Raw genomic sequence first — 27,106 nt, 5'->3', positions numbered from 1 at the left:
TTAAAGAAAGGTTGTCATTAACAAATTAAAACTTGATGTATAATTGGATTGGAACCAGCATTTCAAAACTAAATTTTAACTATCTCTAATCTATAAAAATTAAGTTCTTGAAAATCTAACACATTTAGTTTCTTGAAATGTAGATTTTTTTTAGTTTTTCTAACCTTGGTTTTAAAAATAAACCCTCCCTAAACCTAAAAGTTGAAGTAAAAATCTTTTAATTTTATCTGGCTAATGAAGCTGTTTAAATATGTAATATTAAGGCTAATATAAATATAAGCCTGCGACAAGAATAAAGCTGCTGCAGAACAATGTGGAAAACATTGGGGAATATTTATTAAAACATTTGCTCAAGAATGTATTTGTCTGAATGACTGTCATGGTGTAAACGTTTGAGACCCACGACTCCCAAAGTAGACTTGGTTGTTGCATTGTATTGCAGAAGAATTTCAAAAAAAGTGTAAAAAATACTATTAAAATTTTTGCTGTAGAGTATTTTCAGTCGGCTGTTGGGAGAATAATGCAAAAAATTCTTTTAGTCCTCAATCTTGAAATAGAAAAAATTTCGCAGTTGCGTTATATTTTTAAACAACAGTAATGTTTCGGGTAGTCTCCAGGAAAAATATTACTTACTGTAAGGGTCAATTTGTGACCTTGTTGCAGAGAGCAATAAATATGTCCTAATTGTTAGTGAGATGAGTATTTGGAAGCTAAGTGTATCGATTGTACTTATTTAAATTTTTCTCAAATTAAAAATTTACCTATTATATTTTACTGCGTGCTGTCAGAGGTTAATCAAAGAGGTTATGTGAAGGTGAATTTCTGGAATAATGATTGTTTTGTTTCCTATTATAAAGTAGAAGTGCTTATAAATTACACATCTAAAGTTCATTACTGAAGGACGTATCTAGAGAGGATTCGTATATTAAGCTACTGAAAGAGGCAAAGAACATATATAGACAGCAAAACTACGAATGCGCCTCTGCTTATCTCCCATTCTCTAGTCTCATCTTGACTATTTTCTACCGTTCTCTGATCCAAGTACACCTGTGTCTAAAGCTCTAGTCATTCGCGTGCTTGCATGTTGTTTAGATCACTCGAGGTTAATTTATTGAGGGCTATATAAATTCAACTGCCTTTTTCTCATTTTACTAATTTTGTATGACTGAAGTAATTGTGAATAATGCTGAGGTATTTGGCCACAAATATATCCGTGTAAATCTAAGTACATCGGATTTTAGAGATGTATTAATTGGAATTTTGTCCCATAAATTGATAATTTGCTGTTATTTTCTGTGGTGTAAAATCCTTTTTTTTATGGAAGGTTTTTGTCTGGGTGAATTTCTGGCATAGGGATAATATAAAACAAAGTATCTTATTGTAATGAGGTGGGAGTCTGCATAGTTATTGAAAGGGACAAAACGTTTAAAGAGGGGAAAATTATTCGTGAATTTTATGTATTGTTAATGGGAGTAAGTGATTATTGACATTTTTACATCAGCTATATATATAGGCAGTACAGTAAAAAAATTGTATTTACAGTGTTGTCCAGAAACCTATTTATAAGTAAAAAAACTTGACAATTTGAAGAGGTAACTTTTATAATCAAATAATAAACTTGATAATATAATTTATGTAGTATAAAAATTACATTATATATAATGTTTTGAAATTCAAAATGGTGTGTGCAAAGGGTTATGACTATCAGGTTATCAAGCAAATGAAAACTGTCTTGAGGTTAATATTAGGTTTATGGGGAACATGAAAGATACAAGAATGGGATAGAAATTTGTCGCATATGAAAATTAGAAAAAAATCCAATAGATATCTCTGTATATACAGAATGAAATTAAACTTGCGTAATAATTGACCACACTAATCAAGCGCAGCTGTGTCTTTTAATGTTTGATAACACATCTAATTTAACTGCCTTATCTGTGCCAAGATTTCTAAAATAAAATTTGAAAATATTCGTTCAATTGATTCGTAACTTGTGATTCGTAACTTGTGATAGAATTCGTAACAATTCTATCACATTCACATGTGATAGAATTGTATATATATAGCTTGAATTTATTCGGTGAAATAGCTTCTAGCCTCATATGAGCAAAACAATTTTTTGGGGAAGTCTCTTATCATGTAGGCATAATCAGTGTGTGAAATTGTGTTCTGTTAGTCATGTGTAGGTGCTACATAGTGGCCTCATTTTCTTCGGATATTTTCCTTTATAATTAGTTTCTGAAAATTGTGTAATATAGAGTTCATTTGAAAAGTTAAAAATAGAACAATTTGCATTAAATAAACACTACACAATTGATATTTATTCACGTTATATTGGTATCTAATAAAAAATATTTGTTTAGTTTTGCAATAACTGACTATGCATGTTGTGGTACCTTCAATATAATATATTTTTTAAAGATAAATGGTTTTTTTTTGGACAGATTCGGCAGGGTTTTGAACAAGCACTGTCCTAGATATACAGTACCTGCTTCATAATCGTACATGAAAAATAAGATGTGAAGTAAAAATAACATTTACAACAAACAGAAAAATTGAAAACAGTGTTCATTTAAACAGTTATAGGAGTATTAATTCACCATCAGATTTCCAGTTTAAAACCATAAATTTGATGAAACAATCAACTTAGAAAAAACTAAATGACACCTTTTTGATCGTTAGTTTTTTTCATTTTCTGCAAGTATTTTTATTTTTTTGTGTTAGGATCATGGGAAAAAAACCAAAGGTTCCGCATAACATTTTGAAACTTGAAGGGTTTGGACAGTTTTTCCCCCATGTGTCCTGTCCAAAACCTCAACCCTGTAGGGAGAAAAATTGATTTTAAGTAATTATATATAAAGTGCAATGTTATTGAAATTTGATTATCATGATACTGACAATGCCATATAATTACCAGTTTTTAATATTTCAATAGTTTGCATAAATAAAATTCATTTTTTTTAATTACTAATTAAGTTTTATAAAAAATATAGATATAGGCATTTTATAAACCACACGTTATCAGCTTTTTTTTAAAATTAGTATTCTATTAGTAAAGTTTATATTTGGCCCAAACTTTAGCAGGATATTCCTTATTCTGCTATTCATCCCATCCTTATGGGTTACATTCATATATTTGGATTTTGAAATGGTATCTGTGCTGTCTTAAGGCATGCAGGGGCTTGTGTTGGTCATGGAAAAATATTTCAGCACCAACCTAATTTCTTAGAAGCCAAGCATGGTATTTTGCTTAACCCTAGAATATTAACTGTGCCAGAAACGTAGAGGCAGTTGTTTTTTATAGTTGGTATTCTATAGGGTTACAGAAAACGGTTTTCCAACGTCAAGAGATGTAGCTAATATCAGAAATTTTGTCACCCTATGTCCGAATAGCAACCATTTAAAAAAAAATTTAGGTACCGATACATATTTTTTGTAGTTGCTATGGTGACCTGAGATTTGTCCAGTCCTGGTGTGTTAAAAAAAGTACTTCTGGAGTGGAAGGGACAGCCCTGGATACCAACGCAATCAAAAACAGTTTATCCCATCCTGCTGAACTATAAAATTGCTTGGTTAAGTTTTATTCTTGGCTTGATAAACTCCAGGCTACCGTGGAAAAAAATTTTTTTTTTTAAACGTTGAAATTAAAGGTATCTGCTGAAGAAAGTTATATACCGTGATCATTACTATTGGTTGCATTTTTCAAGTTTTATAAACGAACTTTTAGACTGTAATCCCGGCCTAAGACGTAGAGTTAGTATTCTGAGGTTCAAATATAAGAATAACATAAGTCATTCAGGCCGCTAATGAAAATAAAGCCAATTAGAGGGTGTGCTTAAATCTTATAGTATTGACAAGAAAGTTATTTGAATAAGATTCTGACAATATAAGATGTGAAGGTTTGTAACAGCTGGCTAATATGGGAAGATGAATTTAGGGATGAAAAAATTCAGCTGCCCTTACAAGGAATCAAGCCATCCTCTCACTTGCCAGGGTGAGTGTAAAAGACGAACACAAGGAGAGTTTCCTATACACGTCTTAGCATCAGCCAGCTGTTAAAAAAAACTTTGTATGGAGACATCATCCTCTGATCGATTTTAGATCTTTTATTCCTAGGCTGTGTGAATAAGTTTGAGAAATGCTTCTCTCAAAATGGCAGTGCAAAAAATAGAATCTATTTTTTGTGAATGCGGCAGATATCCCTTAAACTTATTCATTGCAAAATACAGTGAAACCTATCTGAAATGGACGTAGTATGTGATAGGAAACCTGTCTTGAGAGTAAAAAAATAGTCCCTTCATTGATTAATACTTTTATAATACGGAACCCGGCTAAAATGAAATATTTCTCTTGACGTTCTATTTTGTATAGGTTTCGCGGTATAACGTAAATTTTAAAAAATATATACAAAGAATATCTATTTTACTGCACACCATCTCTGGTCATATATCGCTATACAGCAATTTCCAGCCAATGGAGTTGGGCGGGAAATTAAGGCATAGACTACAGGCTCAGTAGGTAAATTTTGCTTGTTCTTTGTCCAGATTTAAACTGGACCATGATGTAACCTTCATAGTGGAAGACGAGCATCTTACTACTAGGGCTGCTGCAAACAAAAAATCTAGATTCGAACCCATAACCACAGGCAAAATAGTGGTTGGTGGAAGGCAGGCACTCTCTAAAGCAGCGGTTCTCAACCGGTGTTCCGCAGAGCCCTTGGGGCTCCTTGTGCATTCTCCAAGGGCTCCGCGGCCGCTTGTGGAAAATAGATAAAAACAGTAAAATTTAAGAAATAATTGTAATATTTTTAAATAGTAAAAATAAATCAGTAACTTTGATGAATAATTAAATAATGGGGCTCCGCCATAGAATTTTTTGTAAAAAAGGGCTCAGCGAGTCAAATAGGGTTGAGAACCGCTGCTCTAAAGTAATGTATGTCGCAGAACAGTCTGAGAATTTTTAGAAAAAAGTAGAAACCACTTTTATGGAATTTTTACTGCAGAACATTTGGTCGGAGAGGGCTTGTTTCAGAGCAATGCAAAACATTGTTTTATGGCTACCTGTTCTCGACCATCTCATGAAATATAGCAAATAGAATATATAGTGAAACCTGTTTATAACGGATTATTTCAGTCTGTTGACGTTTCGTATAGGTTTTACTGCATATTGCTTACGTCATTTTAACAACTTCATGTTGAAAGGAAAAAATTCAGATCATGACAGGATGATTGAGCAGGTTACTACGCTGATCATCTGGGGATGTCTTCCAAGGGTTAAGGGAAAACTTTACGTGTATAAAATGCTTGAATATTGCAGGGGTTCCCAAACTTTTTCTATTGTGGCACCAGCTTTAGAAACCCGTCAAGAAACCTTTGTCAGTGTGAAATTCAACAGCGATGGCAGTGCACAGTTTCAGAACGTCTGCTTTAATGGAAATTATAGGATTGTCTATCATCTCTTTTCGTCTGACAGATGATTCACCCTTTCTAATAAAGAAACAAAAGCATTCAGTTTTCCAAAGTTTAATTGCAAACTCAAATAGCAGCTGTATATACAATATGAGAGGGAGGAAACAAGCGCTGATGAAAACTATGGGTCAGAATACTCGGACAAAACACAAACACTCTCACTATAGGAAATCTAACTGAACCACGGCTTTGACACACAGGTGTGGGTCTCTCACCCCCACAGATCTTCAGTACGGCCAAACTTGAATACAAGAGTTCTGAAAAACAAATATCAAGTGAGTATTTGAATTAACTGCACTTGGTTCAGAATTTTCATTAAAAAAATTTAAAGTGAAAGTCTTGTTTACCCTAAGAATATGAAAGTATTCTGCAAGAAAACGGCAACCCCGGGCCATTGAGGGTCCTTATCTGAATAAGAGAAATAAAATATTGTGAGTTAAAATAACATAAATCAGTACTGAAACTTGTTCTTGGATACTTACTTTCATATTCAACATGGGATGCACAACCTTTTCAAGTAGCAAGAGGTCACTGCCATTAATTCGTATGTAAATCATGAATGTTCTATACACTGATATAACGAATATTCCTCTTTTTCTCAATTACACTTTCTGCAGACTGAAGGTTGTGCACCCATGATAAGCATTCATGCATTACAAAGAATAACAAGCAAAAAAAAGACCATGTCTTGATAAATCCAAGGTCCCGTGGCGCCTAAAACATTCTGTACATAATTGTTTGATTGGAGGCTATATTGCTCCGGATAATTTCTTGCAAGTCCTTGAAATGAGAAGAGGAACAATTTGCAGGATGGCGCAGATTTATTTTACAGAAAACAGTGATTTACATGACAAATAGAGTTTTCGCATTGAGGATAAAGTCCAACAACTCTGACCCACTCTTGCGATCACATCACCTTTTATGGGTATGGTCGAAGCTTCGAGAAAAAACGATTTCAGAAAACTTTGTTTCAGTTTCCAAATTGGCGGTGCCACCAGATAGACAGAAAACCAATGTTCCAGATGTTTCACTCCACACCTTCGGATTTTTCGTTTGGAAACAGGACATTGCTAAGCTTAAATTTTAAGGGGGTTCTCAACTAAATGTACTATCAATAATTTTCATAACAATATGGATGACATTAAATTCTCTGCTCTCATGACAGTCTTTTTTTACATAGCAAAAGTATATAAAATCCTGGAAAAGCTAAAAAAACCCCATTAAAATGATTGTTGGGGCCCTTAAGAAATTTTTTTGGTGCCTAAAAATTTTTTAATTTGTCAAGCTCTAGTCTTGAACAAATCACAAATATCTGGGTGCCACAAAAACCCGAAGAAAAAGGCTGCTTTTGATTTTTCAGGACACAATGACCTTTCACACTGGCAGATATGGCAGCCTGTAATTTAATATGCCAATATATATTTTTTAGTCACCCTGGTCTACCATGTTTGAAATGTTATACACTTGACAAACTGTACAAAATCAAATTACAGTGAAACCTCACTACAATATTCATTATAATGATAAATCCCTCTACAACAATATTTTTTCAAGTCCTGTTTGCAAATCCTGACCAAAAAATGCCTATACTCAAATATAAACTGCTGCCTCCAATATTATGATAAACCCTCTACAATATATTTTCAAATCACTGCCCATGGGGCCCATAATGCTCTTAAGATGGCCCTGTCAAAGACACAAACTTAAAAATGTCTTGGTATTCTTCAAAATCGAAATTATTTGATGCTACACATATTCTTAGACGTACTTATGGGGGGGGGGGGGGGTGTCTAAGTGCGCTATACCCCAGAGCGGCAAACTTAGTTCAGAAAATTAGAGTAGGAAGGGAAAAGAGTAGCAAAAACAGGTGAGTTAGCCACCAAAGAAGTGACACAGAGAGTGTGAAAGCATGTAAGTGACCTTGAGATTGAGGTGCCAGGTCAGTTATGATTGAAAGAGTGAGTGCCACGGCAGAGACTGAGCATGGGAGTGACCTAGAGAGCAAGGGACCATGTCAATGAGCAACCAAAAGAATGACTAAGACAATATGAAACATATGAGTGATGAAAAGAGTGACTTAAAGACGGGCATATTTACATGGTGGGCCAGGGTGGCAAACTTTGAATAGCTTACATGCAGCAAAACAAAATCTGCACCTGGTCGCAATGGAGTAAAAAAATAGTGTTTTTTTTTTTTTAATTAAATCTGTCACAAAAACTAGGGTAACCAGACTTGAAAACAGTAAGAAGGATGCCTGTGCACACCCTTAATAATGCCACTTTTTCCAATTTTTACAAAAGATGGTGCCACTTCTTATACTGACCAATAAATCCATTCACACAACAATTTTTTCCAACTAAAATGAAACTGCTAACAAAAACAAATAATTCTGAAAATGTTGACAGCTATTGGTCGATGCATGTGAGAAAAACCCCATAAAAACACTTGTATTAATGAAGAGATATGTTTCAGAGTTGGGGGGGGGGGGGGATTAAAAATTTTCCTCAAGAGGAAAAAATGAAAATAATTCCAAAAACCGGAAAAGGAGGACAAAAGGGTAAATTTCCCAAAACATAGGAAGACGCTTAAAATTACGTTAAAAAATAGAATGCCTGGTAACCCTAGTCAAAACAAATGGAAATCTGGATCACTGCCATCATAAATGGATGAAATTATGATCATATATGAGTTGTCCAGTTGTGAAGCTCGTTAAGTGCTATTCATATTTTTTCACAGAAAATGAAAAAAAACATTTTGGAGTGTGTATTTTTCAAGCTGACCGCTTGTTAAAATGCTGGCATTATGCCGTAAAAATTTTAAATTTCCAGCAGTCAGCTCAAAAAATACGCTCTACAAAACTTTCTTTTTCACTTTCTGTAAAAAAATTGTGATCACACTTGATGAGTTCTGCAACCAAACGACTTTTATCATTCTTATGAAAAGCTAAGTAACTAAAAAGTTAATATGAAAAATAAATGTTAAAACAAAAACTAATCAAACAGCATCATAGCTTCAATTGAAGGACCAGAATCATTTTGTTTTTTTCAATTTAGAGTTAATCACCAAAATCCCAAGTTAATGAGAGAGAGAGTGAGAAAACAAGTTCTGACTTTCTACTGTGTACATATCTTTGAAAAACAATACCTCAGATCCTTCAGAATTTCTTGCTACTGTGAAACACAAGTCTCTATCATTTATGTGTGATTTGGACCAGAGTACAGTCACACTAGAAGCCTGCAAAACACAGCTCCTTACACAATGTATGTGAGACACTACACTAGAACAGCTTCCTTAGAATATGGAGTGGGCTGTTGTTGGGTTGGCCAGACTGAAACAGCAGATCTCACTTGAGGAAAACGCTAGGACCACCCAATAAAAATATATTAACCTAACGTACAGGCTTTTGGCAACAAATTTGGTGTATCTCTATTTAGAGTATTGGGGAATATTCAAAAAAAAAAAAAATGGTCTCATTGGCATGCTAGAAATAGGGGGCTTACAAAAAATTCACCACCAAGAAAATTTACTGACCAACAATTCATGGATGGAAAATTCAGACAACAGTTTCACAGAGTGGTTGGTGTTGATGAGTGAGCAACCTAAAAACAGAGTTAGTGACCTTGTGAGTGAGTGTCATGATAAGCGGTGGTAGGCTGAGATCTGGCGAGTGACCTAGTCAGTAAGTGAATGACCTGGTGATTGCTACAGAGTGAGCAACCTAGTCAGGGAGTAACAGAGTAAGTGGCCTAGTTAATGAGTAAGCCAGTGAGAGTGAATGACATAGCATAGCTGCCAACTTTTGAAAATGAAAATTCGGGAGATTTTCGCGCAAACCCGTATTTTATGCTTAAACCACTCCCTAATAAATACAATAGGGATTTTTCCAAATAAAATAGGGCTTTTCCAAACATAAAAGTTAAAGTGTAGGGAATGAAATCCCTACTCAAAAACTGAAGTCAAATTAAAATAGGGATTTTACACACATGGAAGTTGAAACTCTTGGGAATAAAATTCCTATGCGAAAAACAAGTGAAATTGGAGGCCAAAACTTCAAAATGATCTAAATAAATAAATATTGTGTTCAATCACAACGCTGTCAACAAACATTTTGCGTGATGAAAAGCGTCAATTTTTGAAGAACACTGACTTTTTGTGACACTTGCTTGATTTTTTTTTCCATTTCACGAGTGATGATGGCAGTCTTTCCATGACCGATGTTTATGTCCGAAACACAACTTGTACAAAAAGGAAAAGTCGGCCCTCTTCTGGAATGTTTGATGAAAGGAAATTCATCGGAATAAGTACCTTTAAAATTGATTAAATATGTTTTTGCTTATCAGTATTCATGTTTTGTTATATCGCACGTACGTAACTTCAACAAAAGAAATTTTCACCATATGCGCGTCACTATAATCTTCAATTATTATCCAGGACTATTGGCTGCTAAGCCATTTCCCTGCGCGATAAGACAAACAATTTTCTTGTTACCATCAGAGGGTTTGTAAAACTTCCCTAAAAACTTTTCGGGAGGTCGAGCGATGAAGCTAAAATTCGGGAGACTTGGCAGCTATGACATAGTGAGGAAACGAGTGACAGAGTGAGCGCCGTACTCTGGTGGCCCAGTGGTAGGGCCCGCCCTTACTTTAGCGAGCATAAACAGAGTGAGCGCCAGGTGATTGAGTGTATAACAGAGTGAGCAACCTAGTAAGTTGATGGTCAAATGAGTGATCTAGTGAGAGAATGGCAAAGTGTGCGACCTAGTGAGTGAGTAACCTAGGGAATAAATGAGTGACCTAGAGATCAAGTGAGTGACTGGCCTACTGAGAGTGATTGAGTTAGTGAATGAGCAAATGATATAATGAGCAACCTAGTGAGTGAGCGATAGAATGAGCTACCAAGTGATTGAGTGAGTGATAGAATGAGCTACCAAGTGATTGACTGAGTGACCTTGGGAGAGCTAGCTCAAGTGACAGGCCGGTTTCGCTCATTGATTCACTCACCCATTCACTTGCTCACACAATCATTTATTCACTCATTCAATCACTGATGTCAGTGAATTTTCCCACAGCAATGAATTGTTGGTCTGTAAATTTTCTGGACAGGAGGGGGCAAAATAAAAGAATGCAGTGTAGATTTCTCTTTCACCCTCCCTATGTGTCTGGAATGGGATCCACCATACTGAGTATAATTACTAGTGGAATTAATGGAAGCCAGAGAAGACAGCAAGTTTATAATAGTTTTTAAAATGATCATATTTATAACATTCATAAATTTTTTCTGACGTGCCAAAACTAAATGCAGTGAAACTAGTTTAAAACCACACACCTCCATTGAACAGGATCAAAAGATAGTCTCATAAAGGATCAATGCTTTCATGTGCACTTTTGTAAAATGGGAACCTATTTGAAACTGAATTTTATTTCAGTCTTACTGTCCTATTTTATCTAAGTTCCTCTATAATACACGAACTCTTGCTTTGGATAAATATTGAATACCATTTTCCCCATCAAAAAACCTTACACACAACAGGGCAGCATAAATCTCCAAACAATTATAGGCCCAATTCCCTGCTTTATATGCTAGTGTGATGAATGTGGTTGAAAAAAAGAAAAATACATGCTCTAGCAATCGATTTGTCCACAGCATTATAAGCACATCAATATTGGTATCTCAGTGAATATAGATTACTTCCTAAATTGTAATTAGAGTTTTCATGCAAACAGCAGGAAATACACAATACAAATATTAAAAATAAAATAAAAATAATTGTTTATTCAAACTTACGAGAGATGACATAGCCTCCAAACAATATCCAGCACGAAGCAATCAGAGCTCCGAAGCCTAAGACAAAGCCTAGAAACAGCCATACTCTGGCACCTGCAATAAAGCAATACAAAGCCATAATAAAACAAAGGCTAAAAAAAGACTCATAAATACATGTTTTAGCTAATTTATATGCACACTAACGCCTATGTTTTGGGTGACCAACTTTCAGGCATGAAAATGTATGTGCATGTTAGGTCACCATAGAGATGTGAGGTAAGAATATTCTCCGGGATGAAAATATTGGAGAATAATCGAGAATATTCATTTTTCTTTTAAAAAATGTAAAATTTTTTTACTAATTTTGTTTATATTGTGAAAAAATCAGTTTCCACTCCCTGAAACATTTACAAGAAAACAATTTTTGGTATAACCACCCTCAATAGCAACTTTGAGAATATTCTCCAGGTCATGATGAGAGGTTTTAAAAGTTTGGTTATAAAGATTTTAGAAACCTTTAGATTAAAACCTAAAAAATTATTTTTAAATTAGATAAATTTTCAGAAGTAAGTTCACAACAAAAGAAATTAAATCAAAGTTGATTGATAAAGGAAGCTATTCTTATAAAATCACTTTCATTATAAGAAGATACAGAACTGTTGTTTTTTTTCAATGCACATACACCTAAATTCTGTATCACTCACATTTCTTTAAAAGTTGTGCAATGCAGCCCTGTTGGTTTAATTTTCTTGCTTTCAAACTTTAATATTGTTTTCTACATACTTCAATGTTCCCATCTTCTTGACAGGAAGTTAATTATTCTCAAGTTATTTATTGAGATTAGCCTATTTATTATAATACATGTTATGACATATATTCTTGATAATTCTCTCTGGAAAGATTTCGGTAACTGAAGAATATTCTCATCTAGGAGAATATTCGAGAATATTCTCTGGAATCACTATTATTAATAACTTCAGAATAATTCTTATTATTTTCTATAAGAATATTCCCAATTAATTTATGAAAGTAGTCCTTCCAGAGAATATTCTCAAGGATATTATACGTAACTATATTATAAATAACAGGAGAATATTCTCATCAAGAACTTATAAGAATATTCTCAAGTTATTTATAATAGTAGTCCTACCAGAGAATATTCTCCGAAAGATTATTCTTGAGAATTTTACATCTCTAGGTCACCACACATTTTAGCAAAATTGTCTCTATGTGAATACATTAGAACTTGGATAATTTGAATATAAATACAGTTATCCAATTGGTTAAACTGTTATCAGAAACACTATACTACTATGAATATTTGGATCTCTTTAAGGTCAACTCCAAAATTTACTTGAGACTTCATAATTGAATTTCTAAGATTTGCAAATTAAATGAGCAACTTTTACTTATAATTAAGGATACGCGTAAATTTTGTGTTTAGGAAATAGAAGCGATAAATACAAAATTTACAAAATAAATATGATAAATGCAAAAAAAAAATTTATTCTATTTTTTTTCTGCAAAAGTGCAATAATTTCAAAGTTTTAAAAGCAAAAATTGATCATAATATCGCTCGGTACTTGCGCCTTGCATCCTATTATGTGCTCAAAAGCCAATATTCTCTTGCATAAACTAGATCATCTTGTTGCATGTGATTGTTTTGCAAAATATGTGTCTGGTTCAGGTAATCTTCCTTCAGTTTTAAAATGAAGTTCTAAGTTACAAAATGCGAGTTCAGTTCACTTTTGCTTCCGAGTTCTGTAAGAAAATTATGGAGCGAATCGGAAATTCAGAACGATAAAAACTATCCATTTGCACAAGTTTTGTGGACTAAGTTAATAGTTTTTAAATCTTTTGAGAGCCTAAGTAAAGACATTTTTGAAAAAAGACAGAAAATTTTGACAAATGAGAATGGTGAATTAAAGAAGGGCACAATATTATGCAAAAGCCAGCAGCAGATAATCATTCAAATAAAAAATTGACTCTACGCATGACATCCAACACAATTAATGAAGCCTACTAGCAAAAAAATATCTTGGCCATCTGAAGCTGCGACAGCACCTATATCATCTCTACGGTTTGGTGGTTGTTTCACCCATTCATTTTAAATTCTCCATTCCTTTTTCCATTCTTGTCCATTCTTTTTTTAAAGGGATTTGTTTACATTTCACTGTTCAATGCCAGTGTCATAATTTTTGACAAATGAACCACCTCCATTTCTAGCTCTTTGCAGGCCGCTGTGGTAGTTGGATGGTCATAGTGACACACTCACATTGCAAGGTCCCAGGTTCAAACCCTACAGGTACCACAATGATGGTTGGCTGAAGTCGGTTTTCTGTTGTTCCAACTTCGAGAAACAAATGCGAACTGATCTCCCAGTTAAAAAGTCTCACCGCAGAGAGCAAAGGCCCTACAAACGGTACAAATATTCAATCATTACACTTCACTTCTGAAATATAGACAGCAGCATTGAAAAATCAGGCACAACACTAGATACACACTCAGACTGTTAGGTACACACATTTATACTTCTGGCACAACTCACTAGGTATTAAATTGCCTATGGCGATAGACCGGAATTGTATTCATTTTGAAAGAAAGAACAAAAGTTAAGTAGTAGCAGAAGCAAACTAAAAATATGAAGGGGAAAATGTTGGACAACTTTTCAAGGCCAGCTATTAATTTAAATTAAAAACATGCCATAACTAAAAAACAGCCATAGTTATAGTTGAAAAACAGATTCTGTCGTTTTTAATGATCAAATGCAACATTTTTTATTTAAAGTTTTTTTTTGTTTTTTTAATTTCAATTTTTTTATTTGCAAAATTGACGTATGTCTACTAATAATGCATGAATCAAAGAAATAAGTAGAGAGTATCTTTTGAAAAAAGATCTGTAAGTTTCTACCTCTTTGTCCCAAACAGCCAGTTGTATAAGAGTCCCCACGGACTTGTCCATTAGAAACTGCGTTTATCCTGGAGAGATATATATATAAATATAAAATCAATTTTTAGCTAAAATACAAGAGAGTAAAATCAAAACAATTTTTGAAAGTGTAGATAAAAAAAAATAATTGAAAGTTGGTTAAAAAGACATTTTTTTGAGAGCCAAAAAAATCTTGAGTAAAAGACATCTGTTCAAATTGAATCAAATTTTCAAAAAAGAATGCAAATAATTTCGTTGATTTTTACTTTGAAATGTGCTATGAAAATAATCTATATATATATAATTGATTTTCTATCTGTCTCTGTGTGTTTGTGTTTTCTATACAAATCTGCAATTTTAGATCTATCATTGCCAAATTTTGCATATATACCAAACGGGCCCTGGATTAACGATAGGCTACTTTAAAAGCTTGTCAGAGATGGGAAAATGCCCGAAACGAGCTAAAAACTGTCGGGCAATAATGGTTCCTGGGCCTCAACAATCACTTTTGGAATGTTTACTTATGCTGTAGTTCCCTAAAAATGTGTTTTAGAGATAAATGTATGTATATATATATATATATATATATATATATACATTTACTTCTTTAAGATGCCAGTATTATGTATAATAGGTTATTCCTTTATTGGTTATAGGTTATTCCTGTTTCTCTATTTAATCCTCCCAGTAATTTAAGAAAACCATGGCAGCGCCGGGCATTATATACAGATTGATTTAATGACATTTTTTATCAGTTATTTTTATGTACACGAATAGTTGTGGAATGAATCTCTCATCCGAATTTCCATTATTTCCCAGCAGGAAAAGTTTTTCGATACATGAGTGATTCGGATAACGAGTATGTTTATGGAACAAATTATGCTCGTATATTAATAATAATCATCTTGACAAATCACAAATCGGGATGCCTCTATTTGATATGCCCTTTGAAAAATATTCTACAATGTAAATATTAATAAGATAAAAAATCATTTTTTAGAGATTTGTTTCTAACAATGTTTCAGTAGATCTCCTAGTGAAACTTGACAAATTGTGAACATGCCCAGGGGTTGTGCTATATTAAGGCTAAATTACATTAGGCGATTTTACCAGCTACTTGCTTGCGGTTTTACTCGCTCTGCTGGAGTGAGTAAAGTGAGGTGAGCTACTTTTCTCGCTACTTGTCATTGTTTTTGCTATCTTCGAAATGCAATATGGGTGTGGCAACTTAGCTTTCTACTCACTTTGGCTGGCAACAAAAGAGAAAGACCACAATATAATAAAAAGGAGGAAAAAATGAGATACTCACGCATCTAGGGATTGATTTTACTAGTTATGTGGAATTGAAACTGGCAGGGTTAGTTTAAACTGGTTTGCTTGCCAGCTACTTTACTTGCTAGAGAATAGCTAGTAAACTCTCCAAATGTATAATTGAGCCTTTACACAGTGAAACACCCATATAATGATATTCAAGGGACTAGAGAAACATATTGTTACAGATGGAATATATTAATGACAGAGAATACCATTATACAGGGTGCATAGGTAACAGAGCGAATGGCATATCTTGGAGACATACTTCAAATTTTAGGAAAAGTATCCAAATCATGGGTAGTATTCAGATATATCATTCACGTGTTGCAAGGGGATGTAGTTATTAAAATAAAAATAAAAAAGCAACTTTTTATATCGTCCCTATGTGCCTAAGAACAAAGTTAGAAAGTTGTTGCCCTGTTACTTCTGATGCCAAAAAAAAAAAATCATGCTGATAAGTGCAATATCCACTGAGATATTCAAATTTGAAAAAAAAGAGGGAAGTTGGGTAAAAAACCCATTTATCCACATTTAATAGAGTTTTTTTTCCCCAAATTTTCTCCAATTTTTGAATTCAAATATCTAAGAGAATATTGTATTTAGAAACGTGAAATTTTTTTTCTTAGCCTCAGGAAAGACGAGGCAACAACTTTCTAATAGGGGTTTTAAGCACCGGGTGCCTGTACAGAAAGTTATTTTTTTATTTTAATAACTATACAATACCTTGCAACATAAATGACATATCTGAATACTATGCGTGATTTAAATACTTCTTCTAAATGGAAAGTATGCCACTGGGATCAATGCTTTGCCAGTGAAATGCCATACGCCTGTTACTTGTTAGAAAAATTATTGTTATTGAGCAGGGCTAGCCAGTCTGCAGCACACCATGACATAAGGAGTGACATGCGTAGGGTTAGCACAATAATTGAAGTTTTTTCACTTTTTCAATTGAAGAAATTATTTTCGATTCTCGAACAATCTTTTCCTCATGAATGTCTTGCAGGCAAAATGTCTTGTGCCTCAAACTTATAATGTATGACAGGTCTTCTGAACAATGATTGTGTGATAACTTAATTAATGCATTTTAGTTTCATTCTTTCTTTAGGAACGAAGAAGAATGTTTGTATTTTTCTGAAATGAGCTCTCAACTGACAAAATATTATGTGGTAAAAATTCTTTCTCATAATAGTGTTTTCTACACAGAAGAGTTATTTTCTCAAAATTCTTATCAAAGATTGTTCTGCAATGTTTGTGAATTTTTCCACACATTCTGCTTTGGGGTCCAACTATAGGCACCAACTTGAAGACCACCTTATGTTTGCCAACTATTATTCATATGAGAAGAAAAGAATTCATTTCAGTGACTGGATATATGACTCAAAACTATCAAAATTTTCTTCCAAAAGAAAGTGGCAAATCGAGCATTCTTACAAAAGCATTTGGGGAGGGGGTACGTGTTCTATAAAAATGGGACACATAGATTTTCTCATTATAAATTTGGGCACAACTTAAAAAAAAGGTTGCCAACCCTGTTATAAAGAGCATCCTTAAATAGGATTTTTCACATTATATTCATTATTAGATTTTTCTAGTAAAAATTTTGATACCTTGAGCACACTGGGTACAAACTCAAACCTAATGAATCCTGAAAAACACTGGAAACTGCTACAAAACATGCACAAATTGTAATGACAAATACATATAAAAGTAGAACCTTTATTAGCCATGACACATGGCAGGAACAAGGTCAGCAGTCACATATCCCTTTCACTGTTGCAGCCATGAGAGTTGCAATATCAATGGGAGGAAAAGAAATACTAACGATTAGAAGACTCAAAAACGGAGAATCAAGCAAGAGAATCGCCGGGAAATGGATGGTTAGAGATAAGAAAGAATGCCTAAGTAAAATTTGAAAGGTTTTACGCAAACAAGACTGAAAAATAAAATTTTTCGTAATAAGGCAGTTTTGGTTTGGTTCTGACAGCAATGTGTCCAAGAATTTTCTATCACTAGATTCGATATGCAAGAAAAGGCAATGATCTTCAATAAAAACCATGATCCCATGATTCGTTTGAAAATGAGTCATTCACGTTGGCTTAACAAATTTTAGAAGCAGCATGGGATATTTTCTGGAAAAATGCTATCATCTGGCAAAATAAGCACACCTGTGATTGACAGGCAGTAATTTTTTATATTTTCAGACATCCTATGCTGATTTAAATCACTTGATTTTTTTTCTTTTTAATCACTGCTTTAAATCACAAAATTTAAATTTTGTTTTTACTTTGTATTAACTTCAATGATATTGAAGTAAAAGTAACCTCGTAAGGTATTTATGTTATTGATATGATGTGTGGTAAAGTGTGTGATTAAAAGTACAGAAGATCTGGCAAATATAGAGACTTGAATCTAATTCCTAGATACAGTGCAGAAAAATAGCTGTTCTCTTTCTAGATTTTGTGCATGGAAAAATATAGTGTGGTAATGGGTTCGATACAGAAAAATATAGGGAGCTAAACTTACAGATATAACTACACTAAGTATTTTCAATGCATTACAATAGGGTTACCCTGATAATAAAACAAAAAAAACCTGGAAATTTATTTTTTGTATGAAGCCTTGAATTCTATTCCATAATTGCTTACTTACAACAGTGGTGGATTAAAGTTGGTTGAGGCCCCGGGCGTGAAAGAAAATACTGGGCAGTTTTGAATTAGACAAAGGTGTAAAGTTTGGGTTTTCTGGGGCCCTTCAGAAGTCGGAGCGCCCAGTGCGCCACCATTAAATCCACCTCTGATACAATAATAATAGATATTGCACAAACATAAATATTATTGGACTTGAGATTTTTCAATAAAAAATGAGAAAGGTCTAGAGTTTGCTTGTTTTTTTTTAAATCCGCGAAAGAATACAAATGTTTTAAATTATAAGCAACATCATTCAAGTCAGAAACGCGTAATAATAAATGTTAACAATTTAAAATGTTATATTCATTATTGTATAATTTAACAGTAATAAATGTTAATAGAAACAATCTCGTCAATAGACTATGATGTTGAATGACCTTTTAGTTGTGCATCGAGTGAATCGAAAAAACCTGCACTGTATGTGATACCAAGTTGACTCCAGACATTCATTTTTATTAAGAGGAGAGCTCTCATTAATAAAAGCACTTTTCTGTTCAGAGAAAAGGGTTGCATGAATTAATTCGGGCTCAATGGCTTTGCATGTTACACAGATTTTTGGTATTCATATTTTTTGCCTGTAGTTTATTGATTAATGTTTAATTAAATTTGAGTAGTTTAAGGAGAAAAAAGCAGTTAGGTGATTTGAAAATATGCATTCAATTAATTTAAATAAAAAAATTTGATTTAAATTTTAAAAAATTCGGTTTTTTTTTTTTACTGTTTTCAGGGATTGCCTTTATCAAATTTCTTGATATCTGAGGTGCTCCGAACCCACTTCTCTCATTGAATTGAGGTTTCGCTGTATTCCTCTCCATTCCTCATCAGACAAAAATGAAACAGTAACAAATATCATGGCATTTCTAGGACAAAATATGATTTACTTTTATCCAATTCAACTCACATGAACAGTGCTATCGTTCCCATCACACCGCAAACATGATAAGCGTGATTGAATTGATCAGATGAAGGATATCGTGCGGCGACATCAATAATGATCCACCAACCTGTGAAAAACTATTGTAAAAAAAAAAAATCAAAATCTAGTAAAATTATAGGCGTACTGACGAAGAAAAAAAAACCACCAGTGAATTTACAATTATTTGCAACAAAACAATATAAAATGATGGTTTAGTTATGATTCAATTACATAAAAATCACTACTACTACTTCAGCATACATGTGCCTCATTTTGAAATTTCCTCTGTGAAATTTCTAACGATTCGGTACATGTTGAATAAATGTGTGTGTGTGTGCACGCATCTCAAGTGTACGTGCAACATAATATATTTATATTGTCAGAGTCAAGCATGCTTCATGTTCTGATATTGCTACCATCATTGATACGAAGGTTCTTCAACAGCTGACTGATGCAAGGATGAGTTTAGGAAAACAGAAAATTAAATTGCCCTTGTAGGGAATCGAACCCATGTCCTCTGACTTGCCGGGTGCGTGCTCTAGACTACTAGATTTACAACGGTAGCAAATATCTTAATCTTTCCTTAGAGCTTGTGTGCACTGAATGTGAGAGGACATGGGTTCAATTCCCCGCAAGGGCAGTTGGTTTTTCTCTTTCCTAAACTCATCTTTGCATCAGCCAGCTGTTACAGCACCTTCGTGCAAAAAGCGGAGAGTGACATCGTCCTCTGCCCACCATTGATGATGCAACTAGCCATCTTAGTTTTAATCCTGCAATTACATTTTATTAAACCCAGAAAGTTTTTTTTTTTTTTTTGCCCTGACTTGAAAATAGTGAGTCCGAGTTTTTATTCATATTCCAGAGAATTGCTGTTTGCATCGCCTGGGAGACGGAGTGGCGGGAGGGGGGTCGGTTCCACATGCACACTGTTATAGAATACATTACATTCAAAAGTCACCAATAATATCACATTCGAAGTGAGATGCCAGAGACTGAGGACATCCTCAGATTTTTCCCCGCCATAACCCATGTTCTTTTGAATAACCATCTTATATCCCTCATGGTGACAGAGTGAGGAGTAATGGTCAGTTTGTTGCTATTGGTATCTTTTTGTATTACATTTTGAGTTTTTAATTTTGCGATTTTTCCTTATCAAACATTTTTTAAAATTTCAAACTATGCCATTACTGCTCTCTAAACACAGCGTCTCACTTACGCCCATGTGCACAAAAAAGGTAGCACTGGGGAACAAACAATCATGTAAGATTTCTATGGCAGTTGAGTGGTTAATGAAATATGCGGTTGATAAAAGGTTGCCAAAAATACGAAATACTGTACTGATTTGTTTACTACTATTTAACTACACCTTACATGCTTACATTAACTACTATTTACATGCACCTCATGCACATTCCTCTATGGAATTTCTGACGAATCGGCACATGCCAGAGAGAATGTATTTTCTGAATGTATGTGTGTCCCTAACATATTTATGTCGTCTAACTGCACTTGTTTCGTGTTCATGCTGCCATATGTCTCCCATTTTTTGAAGTAAAGATGGGAATGCTTGAGTTTTACGTTATGTCATTACCGTGTAGTAGGTCTGCTTGCTTCCTGCGAAAAGAATTTTTCAAATGGTGGACTGGGACGAGATACCGATTTCGCTGTCAGGGTTGTCAATTTTGGTGCAAAAAAGCTGCGCTTATGAAAAATTACCCTCCTGTCATGCTTTGAGACATTTTCCTCACAAAATAAAAAAAAACTCGCCAACTCATCGCCAAAAAGGGATAATACTATAACTGGTCTACACATTTTTAAATATAAAAAATAACACAAAATAATTTTGTGCCATTACAAAGATTATAGGCCTACTATAGCTGTGTTCTCAAGCCGTTTATTAGCTAGTAGTAAACAAATGTTTGTGGATGCAATGTAATCAAATATCACAAAGTACGTGAATATATTAACAAATCGATAGGTATAAAAACAAATCGGGAGGGAAGAGAAGGTAAATAAACAAACATCAACAAAGCGTGGCATTTATAGCACAAAGATTGGTAAGATATTGCCGAAAATAGATATGATATAAATAAGATATGAAAGGCAATATATTCTGAATACGAGAGGGAAACCTAACCAATGTCCCAGCAGCGATAGATGCTATCGAGTTCCGCTTCTCTCCGAGATCCAACCATTCCGGTCGATTGAAATGAATATTATCGAAACAACCCGCCATTTATCTCTGTTTATTGTTTAATAATAATCACTTGGAGAGATAAAGACAATTTCTCTTCCTCTTTATTTTTCAAACACTTTTCAAGTAGCTATTGTGATTTTTTTTATCAATTCTTACAAGTGCGCCCCAGAAAAAAAATGACAACAAATTCAAGTTCAAGTTACGCAATATTCTGGGAGCAAACTACTACAGACAAAGCTGCATTGACTACAGACGATCAATAAACAAACACATCAACATTACCAAAATTTTATTTATTTATCGTGTTTTCTGCTCCAAAATACAATTTTAACACTATAAAGTCTGGATTATGTCTTAAATATCTCGCAAAAGTAATTTATGAGTAAGCTGACCATATTTTATCGGAAGAAATACGGGAAATTGAGATTCCAAATACGGGGCATTGCCAATTATTGCCAAAAGTAAACAAAGTTGCCAAATATGGGAGAAATGACTAAAAAAAATCAAAATGAAGGGAAATAAAGCATTACTGCGAATTGCAATGGATTCAAATGAATTCCACGAAATAAAACGTTCACCAAGACAAATGTGAGAGATTAATATTCTTATTTACAATTGTAATTATCATAATATAATTTATGAGTGGTAAAATAATTTCATTCTTTGACTTCGATAAAGAATAAAAATTCAAGTAAGCTTCGTGTAAAAACTGGGTCACTTTTGCTAAAAAGTCGGGACGCCCCGAAAAGGAGAAAAAAAACGGTACTGTCCCGGTAAATGCGGGACGTATGGTCACTCTATTTATGAGTGATGATAGAGAATTCAGGATGGGTCTTGTGAGGTTGAGAATAACGTGACCAAATTTTCATAAGATAAAACCGGGACATCCAGTCAATTATCGTTAAATATTGCCAAATGCGATTAATTCTCGCCAATTGTCAACTGACTATCCGGAAATCTCACCTTGATTTACATCAAATATAGTCTGTTTCTGATCTGTGGTCAGGGCCGTCTTAAGAGCATCGTGAGCCCTCGGACCAAGTGATATTTCTGTGGCTCTACTTGGCCAATTCTCAAAAAATTCAACTACTTCTCGTTTTTCCGAGGCCCCTCTTCTCTTGTTCTCTTGAGGCCCTGGGCCGGGCCCATGCGTTAAGGCGGCACTGCCTGTGGTGCGATAAAATTTTATGGAGCTGTACCACGACCTCATATATAACCTTATCTACGTGTAGCTGGGTTATCTAGGTGGTCGTGGCTGTACCCAGTGAGGTATTCAAAGAAGGGGGTATGTTGGGGGTTGACTACCAACCCCCTACCCCCCGCCATTCAAGCCGACATTGTGGTGCATTTGTGCAGTGAAAAACTGAAAAAAGTCTTTTTGGGGAAAAAAAAGAAAAGTTGAATTCCAAGTTCTTCTGTGGTTCCCAACTTCGAAACGCGAATGCGAGCCGATCTCCCCTTTAAAAAGTCTCGCCACAGACAACAACAGATCTACAAACGGGTACAATTGTAATTCAAACACTACACTTCACTCACTTCACTTCTGAAATATAGATGGCAGTACTAAAAATCATCAGACAACACAATTTGCGCAACCTCTTACAATCATTTTCTAACTCTAAGAATCATTTTGGGATGCCGAAGAACAAAAAGAATGAATATCTAAGAACATTGGAAATCCCACATAATCTTGAATAACTTCTGAAATACGGCAGATAGAATCGTGAAAGTAACGTAGTGGTAGGTATAGCAATATGAACGAGTACGCGCCAAATGATAAAAAAGTTTAGAACACCACCTGGTGGAAAATTAAGGAACTTTTTGAGTTATCTCGAAATCCAAGCAAGATAGACAAAAAAATTGGACAATAGCTGGTTGTTTAATTTTTTCTAGAAAGTCATTTATTGCTTAGTGAAAAACATGCTTGGTTGTGAATAATGTATATAAAGACATTGGAAAATTAGTGTACCTAATGCATAGCATGTACCCCAAGCGCGTTCTCACTACTCGGTATTTTTCTGATAACGCATCAAGTCTTTGTAAGTTATTGTTATGTTAAGTTTTAAGTGCAGTATCATGTAAAAGGTGTGGCTGCTCTCTGGGAAGATATGGGTCCTAGGAAATCACCAATCATCTACCAAAAAAAAGAAATCTTAAAAAGCCGCAAAGCAAATGATTACATACGGCGATTTCACACCAAGCAAGCTTACTGGGTCTAATTTTCTACATTGTATCATAAGTAAGCCCTACTATTCACTAAAACCTTTTTACATTTTTTTTGCCAAATCAACAGGAACCTTTATGGCAAGGGATGTGGAGATGCAAAAGCCACTACTCATGGGCTAAACGCCATTTCGAATACTATATTAATTAAAGAGCTCCAAAATGCTTGCAGGAAGTAGTTGGTAAGAAATGTGAAATTTCTCTGAAAATAAACGCACAAAAAAATAAAGAGAAGGAATTAAAGGTAGAAAGAAATTAGCTTCACACAGGGTGAAAAAATAAAAATATGTAGACAACGTAGATACTGTTTACCCAAAATATTGTGAAATTAACGATGTATGAGTTTCGGAAATGTAAAAATCTGGTAACAGTTTCTACAGGCTTCTTACCATAATAATTTTTTTTTCTCCATCATCATCACTACCACGTTCTCGGGGTGCGGTAGCCCGGTCGATAAGATGCTCGCCAAAAGTACCAGAGGATGTTTAGAGGTGTCGCGAGTTCGATACCCGTTTCGTCCTTGTCAAAAAACTTTCCTGGCACAGGGGTACAACCAAAAACGGTGACTTGACCGCAGCAAAAAATTATGGCCGCAGGGAGTCCCCCATCGAGGGGTTAGCGCACCAAACTCTCGATGAGTATAAAAACCAAGCCTGCCGTTTGGAGTCGTCAATAAATTGTAGATTCCGGTCTAATTAGCCCTCGTGTGCAGAAAATGACCGTGGTGCGGCGAAAATGATCAATGATCACGTTTTCTTCCGTGATTGGTTTCGCAATTTTTCTTTCCTCTTCTTACGTGACCGATCAGTTTGACTACGTGTCTTGACGAGCAAGCAGCCTCCCCTATATGAAGTCATTTTTTGTTTTTCGCGTGGTTCCGAGACGCGTATAGTGGTATTTCACAATATTTTGGGTACATATCTTTAACCTTCTGCGTGCTCCTATCATCCAAGGATGATGAGCGTAGCATTTCTTTCTTTAAAACCGAGCACATGTCAGATCTATCGCCATCTATGGGAAATGACAAATGGTAACAACGAATTACATTTGTACCGTTTGTAGGTCTTTTACTCTTTGTGGCGAGACTTGTTAAAGGGGCAATCGGCTCGCATTTGCGCCTCAAAGTTGGGAATCACAGAAAACCAACTTCAGCTGACCACCACTGTGATGACGGTGGGGTTCGAAACTGGGACCTTGAGATGCAAGTCTGTCACTATGACCACGATGAGTGTAGTGGCGTGCTCCATCATCTGAGAATGATCTCGACTTCCCCCCCCCCCCCCTACAGAAATTTTATAACACGAAGTTCTTAAAATGACGTATAGATGGCATGCGCATATATATATATATATATAGGCCTATATTATTAACGGGATGACTGAACGTTGTTGAATGATGGAGAGTGCCTGACTACCTGCCCCCATCACTCTTCCGTACGTGATTGTGGGTTTCGAACCGAGAGAGAAAATTTTTGTATCTATTTGTATCACACTTTTTCCCCCGTTTGTATTATACAATGAAACCTATATAAACGGAACGTCAAGAGACTGAAATAATATTCCATTTTAGACAGGTCTCCATTTTACAAAGGTGCACACACGCACACACAAAAACATTAATCAATGAAGGGACTATTTTTTGATTCCGTCGAAGCAGGTCTCCGTCTCATAAAGTGTCCATCTTTAGGTTTCACTGCACAGTGATACTTCGGGTTATAAAGTTTTCGGCTAACGAATGCCATTCCGAAACGTCTAATCTTAGACGAGGTATCGCTAATGAGATCATAGATGTTTAGTTGAAGAATATGCACTATACATATGCAGGCTATCTTTGTTGTTTAAATTCAGGATTTCGCCCATTCAGGCCCACCCCCGCCATATTGCAGAAATCAAGGTCAGCAAACACTTCAATAGCATTTAATCATGATAAATATTGAGTTTGAATTGAAAAGTTGGAGATTAATGGAAAAATAGTAATAACTAGGTTATTGTGACCATGTGACGATCATTTTATCATATGCGTATTATATATATCATCATGATGCATAGGGTCTATTATGACGTTAGACGAGGTATCGCTGTATGAGAGAGTGTGAGTACCATCTATCTTTCACAAAAGACAACTAAAAAAAAAGGGACAATTTTTTCACTCAGTCGTTTTCAGATAATTTTTGTGACTATTCCGCGTTGCTTAATCAAAGGTAGTCTGTGTTCGGAGAAGCATCAACAAATAATGTTTCACGAGAATAAATGTATTTCGCATTTGCTTCGTGCTTCATTCGAATAGATCGAGGTTTAAAGAAAAGCGGCCTGTCATTCAAGCCTCAATATCTTCACGGAGCACCAAGAAATCGTTGGCCGAGCACAGTTTGGGAACCACTGCGATAGACCGTTGTGTATGGTTATTAGGGGGCCATCGTTATATGGTATCAAGTTTCAGTTAATTTTTCCAGTAAATTTAAGTGTAAATTATTCTAACACAGATCTTCCATTCACACATTTAAAAAAAATTGAGAGGAAACGCACTTTTTTTTCCGAGAAGTAATTTTATATGGGATTGTTTTTTTTTCTTTTCCTTCTTCTCTTCTACATGATCGGTCCCTTATCCCGTAAATGCCGATCTGCATCCCTCAGCAATCCACATCGATGGTTCATCTTCAAGGGGGACATACTTGCCCCGCACTGCAACGTTGTTGCGCAACATGAAGATTGCTGGACCTACTGGCTGGAAATACAATAAACCAATGCGTCTATCATATGTAAATAAATATGACATGATTGCAAATTTTTTTTTATGAGATCTTCGATAATGAAATTTGGTACTGCAGTAGAGAACCTCTCGGTAACAGACACCCATGAGGCGGAAAATTTTGGCCGCTAACGAGGGAATATCCATTAATGGGTAGTAAAATACACTGATGAGTTTCGTCGAGGGGTATTTGATAATAGTGTCCGCTAACGGGGGTGTTCTCATTCTCCTTACCAGATAGATCATGGCCCATCGCTCTGTTTCAAAGAAGAAATAGCAGGGCCGAAACTAGGTGCTTGGTCAGCCGGGGTAAGCATTTTGGCACCCCAGATGCGGATTAAGGTCACTCTGAGTACCTGGGCACAGAAGAAACTATTGGGCCCTCTTTAAAAAGTTTAAAGTTGGGATTTTTCTTGGTCCAGGGTGCACGCCCAGTGATCCATTAAACCCACCTCCAAATTAAATCAACATCTGTGGCGCCCCCATGTAATGTTAGAGATGTTAAAGGGTGAAATTTGTGTCCCCTCTTGTCCGACACCTAAACCACTAGTGTGCCCCCCCCCCCTCCCCAGTTGTGGCCCAGGATGGGTAATGTCCGGTATGTAAGATCCCACTCTATGATTTTGAAGAGTAAGTACTATATATAAAATTAATAGGCAGGTACTCTTTTCATCTACGCAGGAGTCCCGGGGCATCGCTTTGCCAGGAAACTATGGTGCTAATGGCACCATAATGACAGTTCTGGGGAGGTTCCTAGGCAGTAGATGGTTTTTCCACGTAGAGAAATCTAGTCTTGAACTGGGACTGATAGTGTCATGAATTAACCGGGTATACGTAATTTTATCTCAGAGGCGCCAAA

At 35.2% G+C, this 27,106-nt stretch overlaps 1 protein-coding gene across 1 annotated transcript; it reads right to left on the bottom strand.

The window, feature by feature from the left end:
• Nucleotides 1–5,506: 5,506 nt before the first annotated feature.
• Nucleotides 5,507–21,471, bottom strand: LOC149087000 (transmembrane protein 50A). The gene is made up of 6 exons (XM_089231213.1): nt 21,217–21,471; nt 19,065–19,177; nt 14,142–14,209; nt 11,253–11,345; nt 5,816–5,876; nt 5,507–5,725 (listed from the first exon to the last, which is right to left on the bottom strand). Exons 1-6 carry the CDS (start codon nt 21,313–21,315, stop codon nt 5,680–5,682), a joined length of 480 nt encoding a protein of 159 aa, XP_089087339.1. The 5' UTR covers nt 21,316–21,471; the 3' UTR covers nt 5,507–5,679.
• Nucleotides 21,472–27,106: the final 5,635 nt, after the last annotated feature.

Source organism: Pholcus phalangioides, unplaced genomic scaffold (genome assembly GCF_987345545.1).
Source record: "Pholcus phalangioides strain wild (caught in Gottingen) unplaced genomic scaffold, Ppha-v1.0 ptg000004l_1, whole genome shotgun sequence".
Lineage (NCBI taxonomy): Eukaryota > Metazoa > Arthropoda > Arachnida > Araneae > Pholcidae > Pholcus > Pholcus phalangioides.
The sequence above is the reverse complement of the archived record's forward strand: the minus strand, read 5'-3'. Positions and strand labels throughout refer to the sequence as shown.

Coding starts and splice junctions, on each gene's coding strand:
- LOC149087000 (XM_089231213.1), bottom strand. CDS start 21,315: ATGGCGGGTTGTTTCGATAATATTCATTTCAATCGACCGGAATGGTTG. Junction 11,346..14,141: donor TGGCTGTTTGGGACAAAGAG/GTAGAAACTTAC, acceptor GCTTTATTGCAG/GTGCCAGAGTATGGCTGTTT. Junction 5,726..5,815: donor AATACTTTCATATTCTTAGG/GTAAACAAGACT, acceptor TTTGTTTTTCAG/AACTCTTGTATTCAAGTTTG.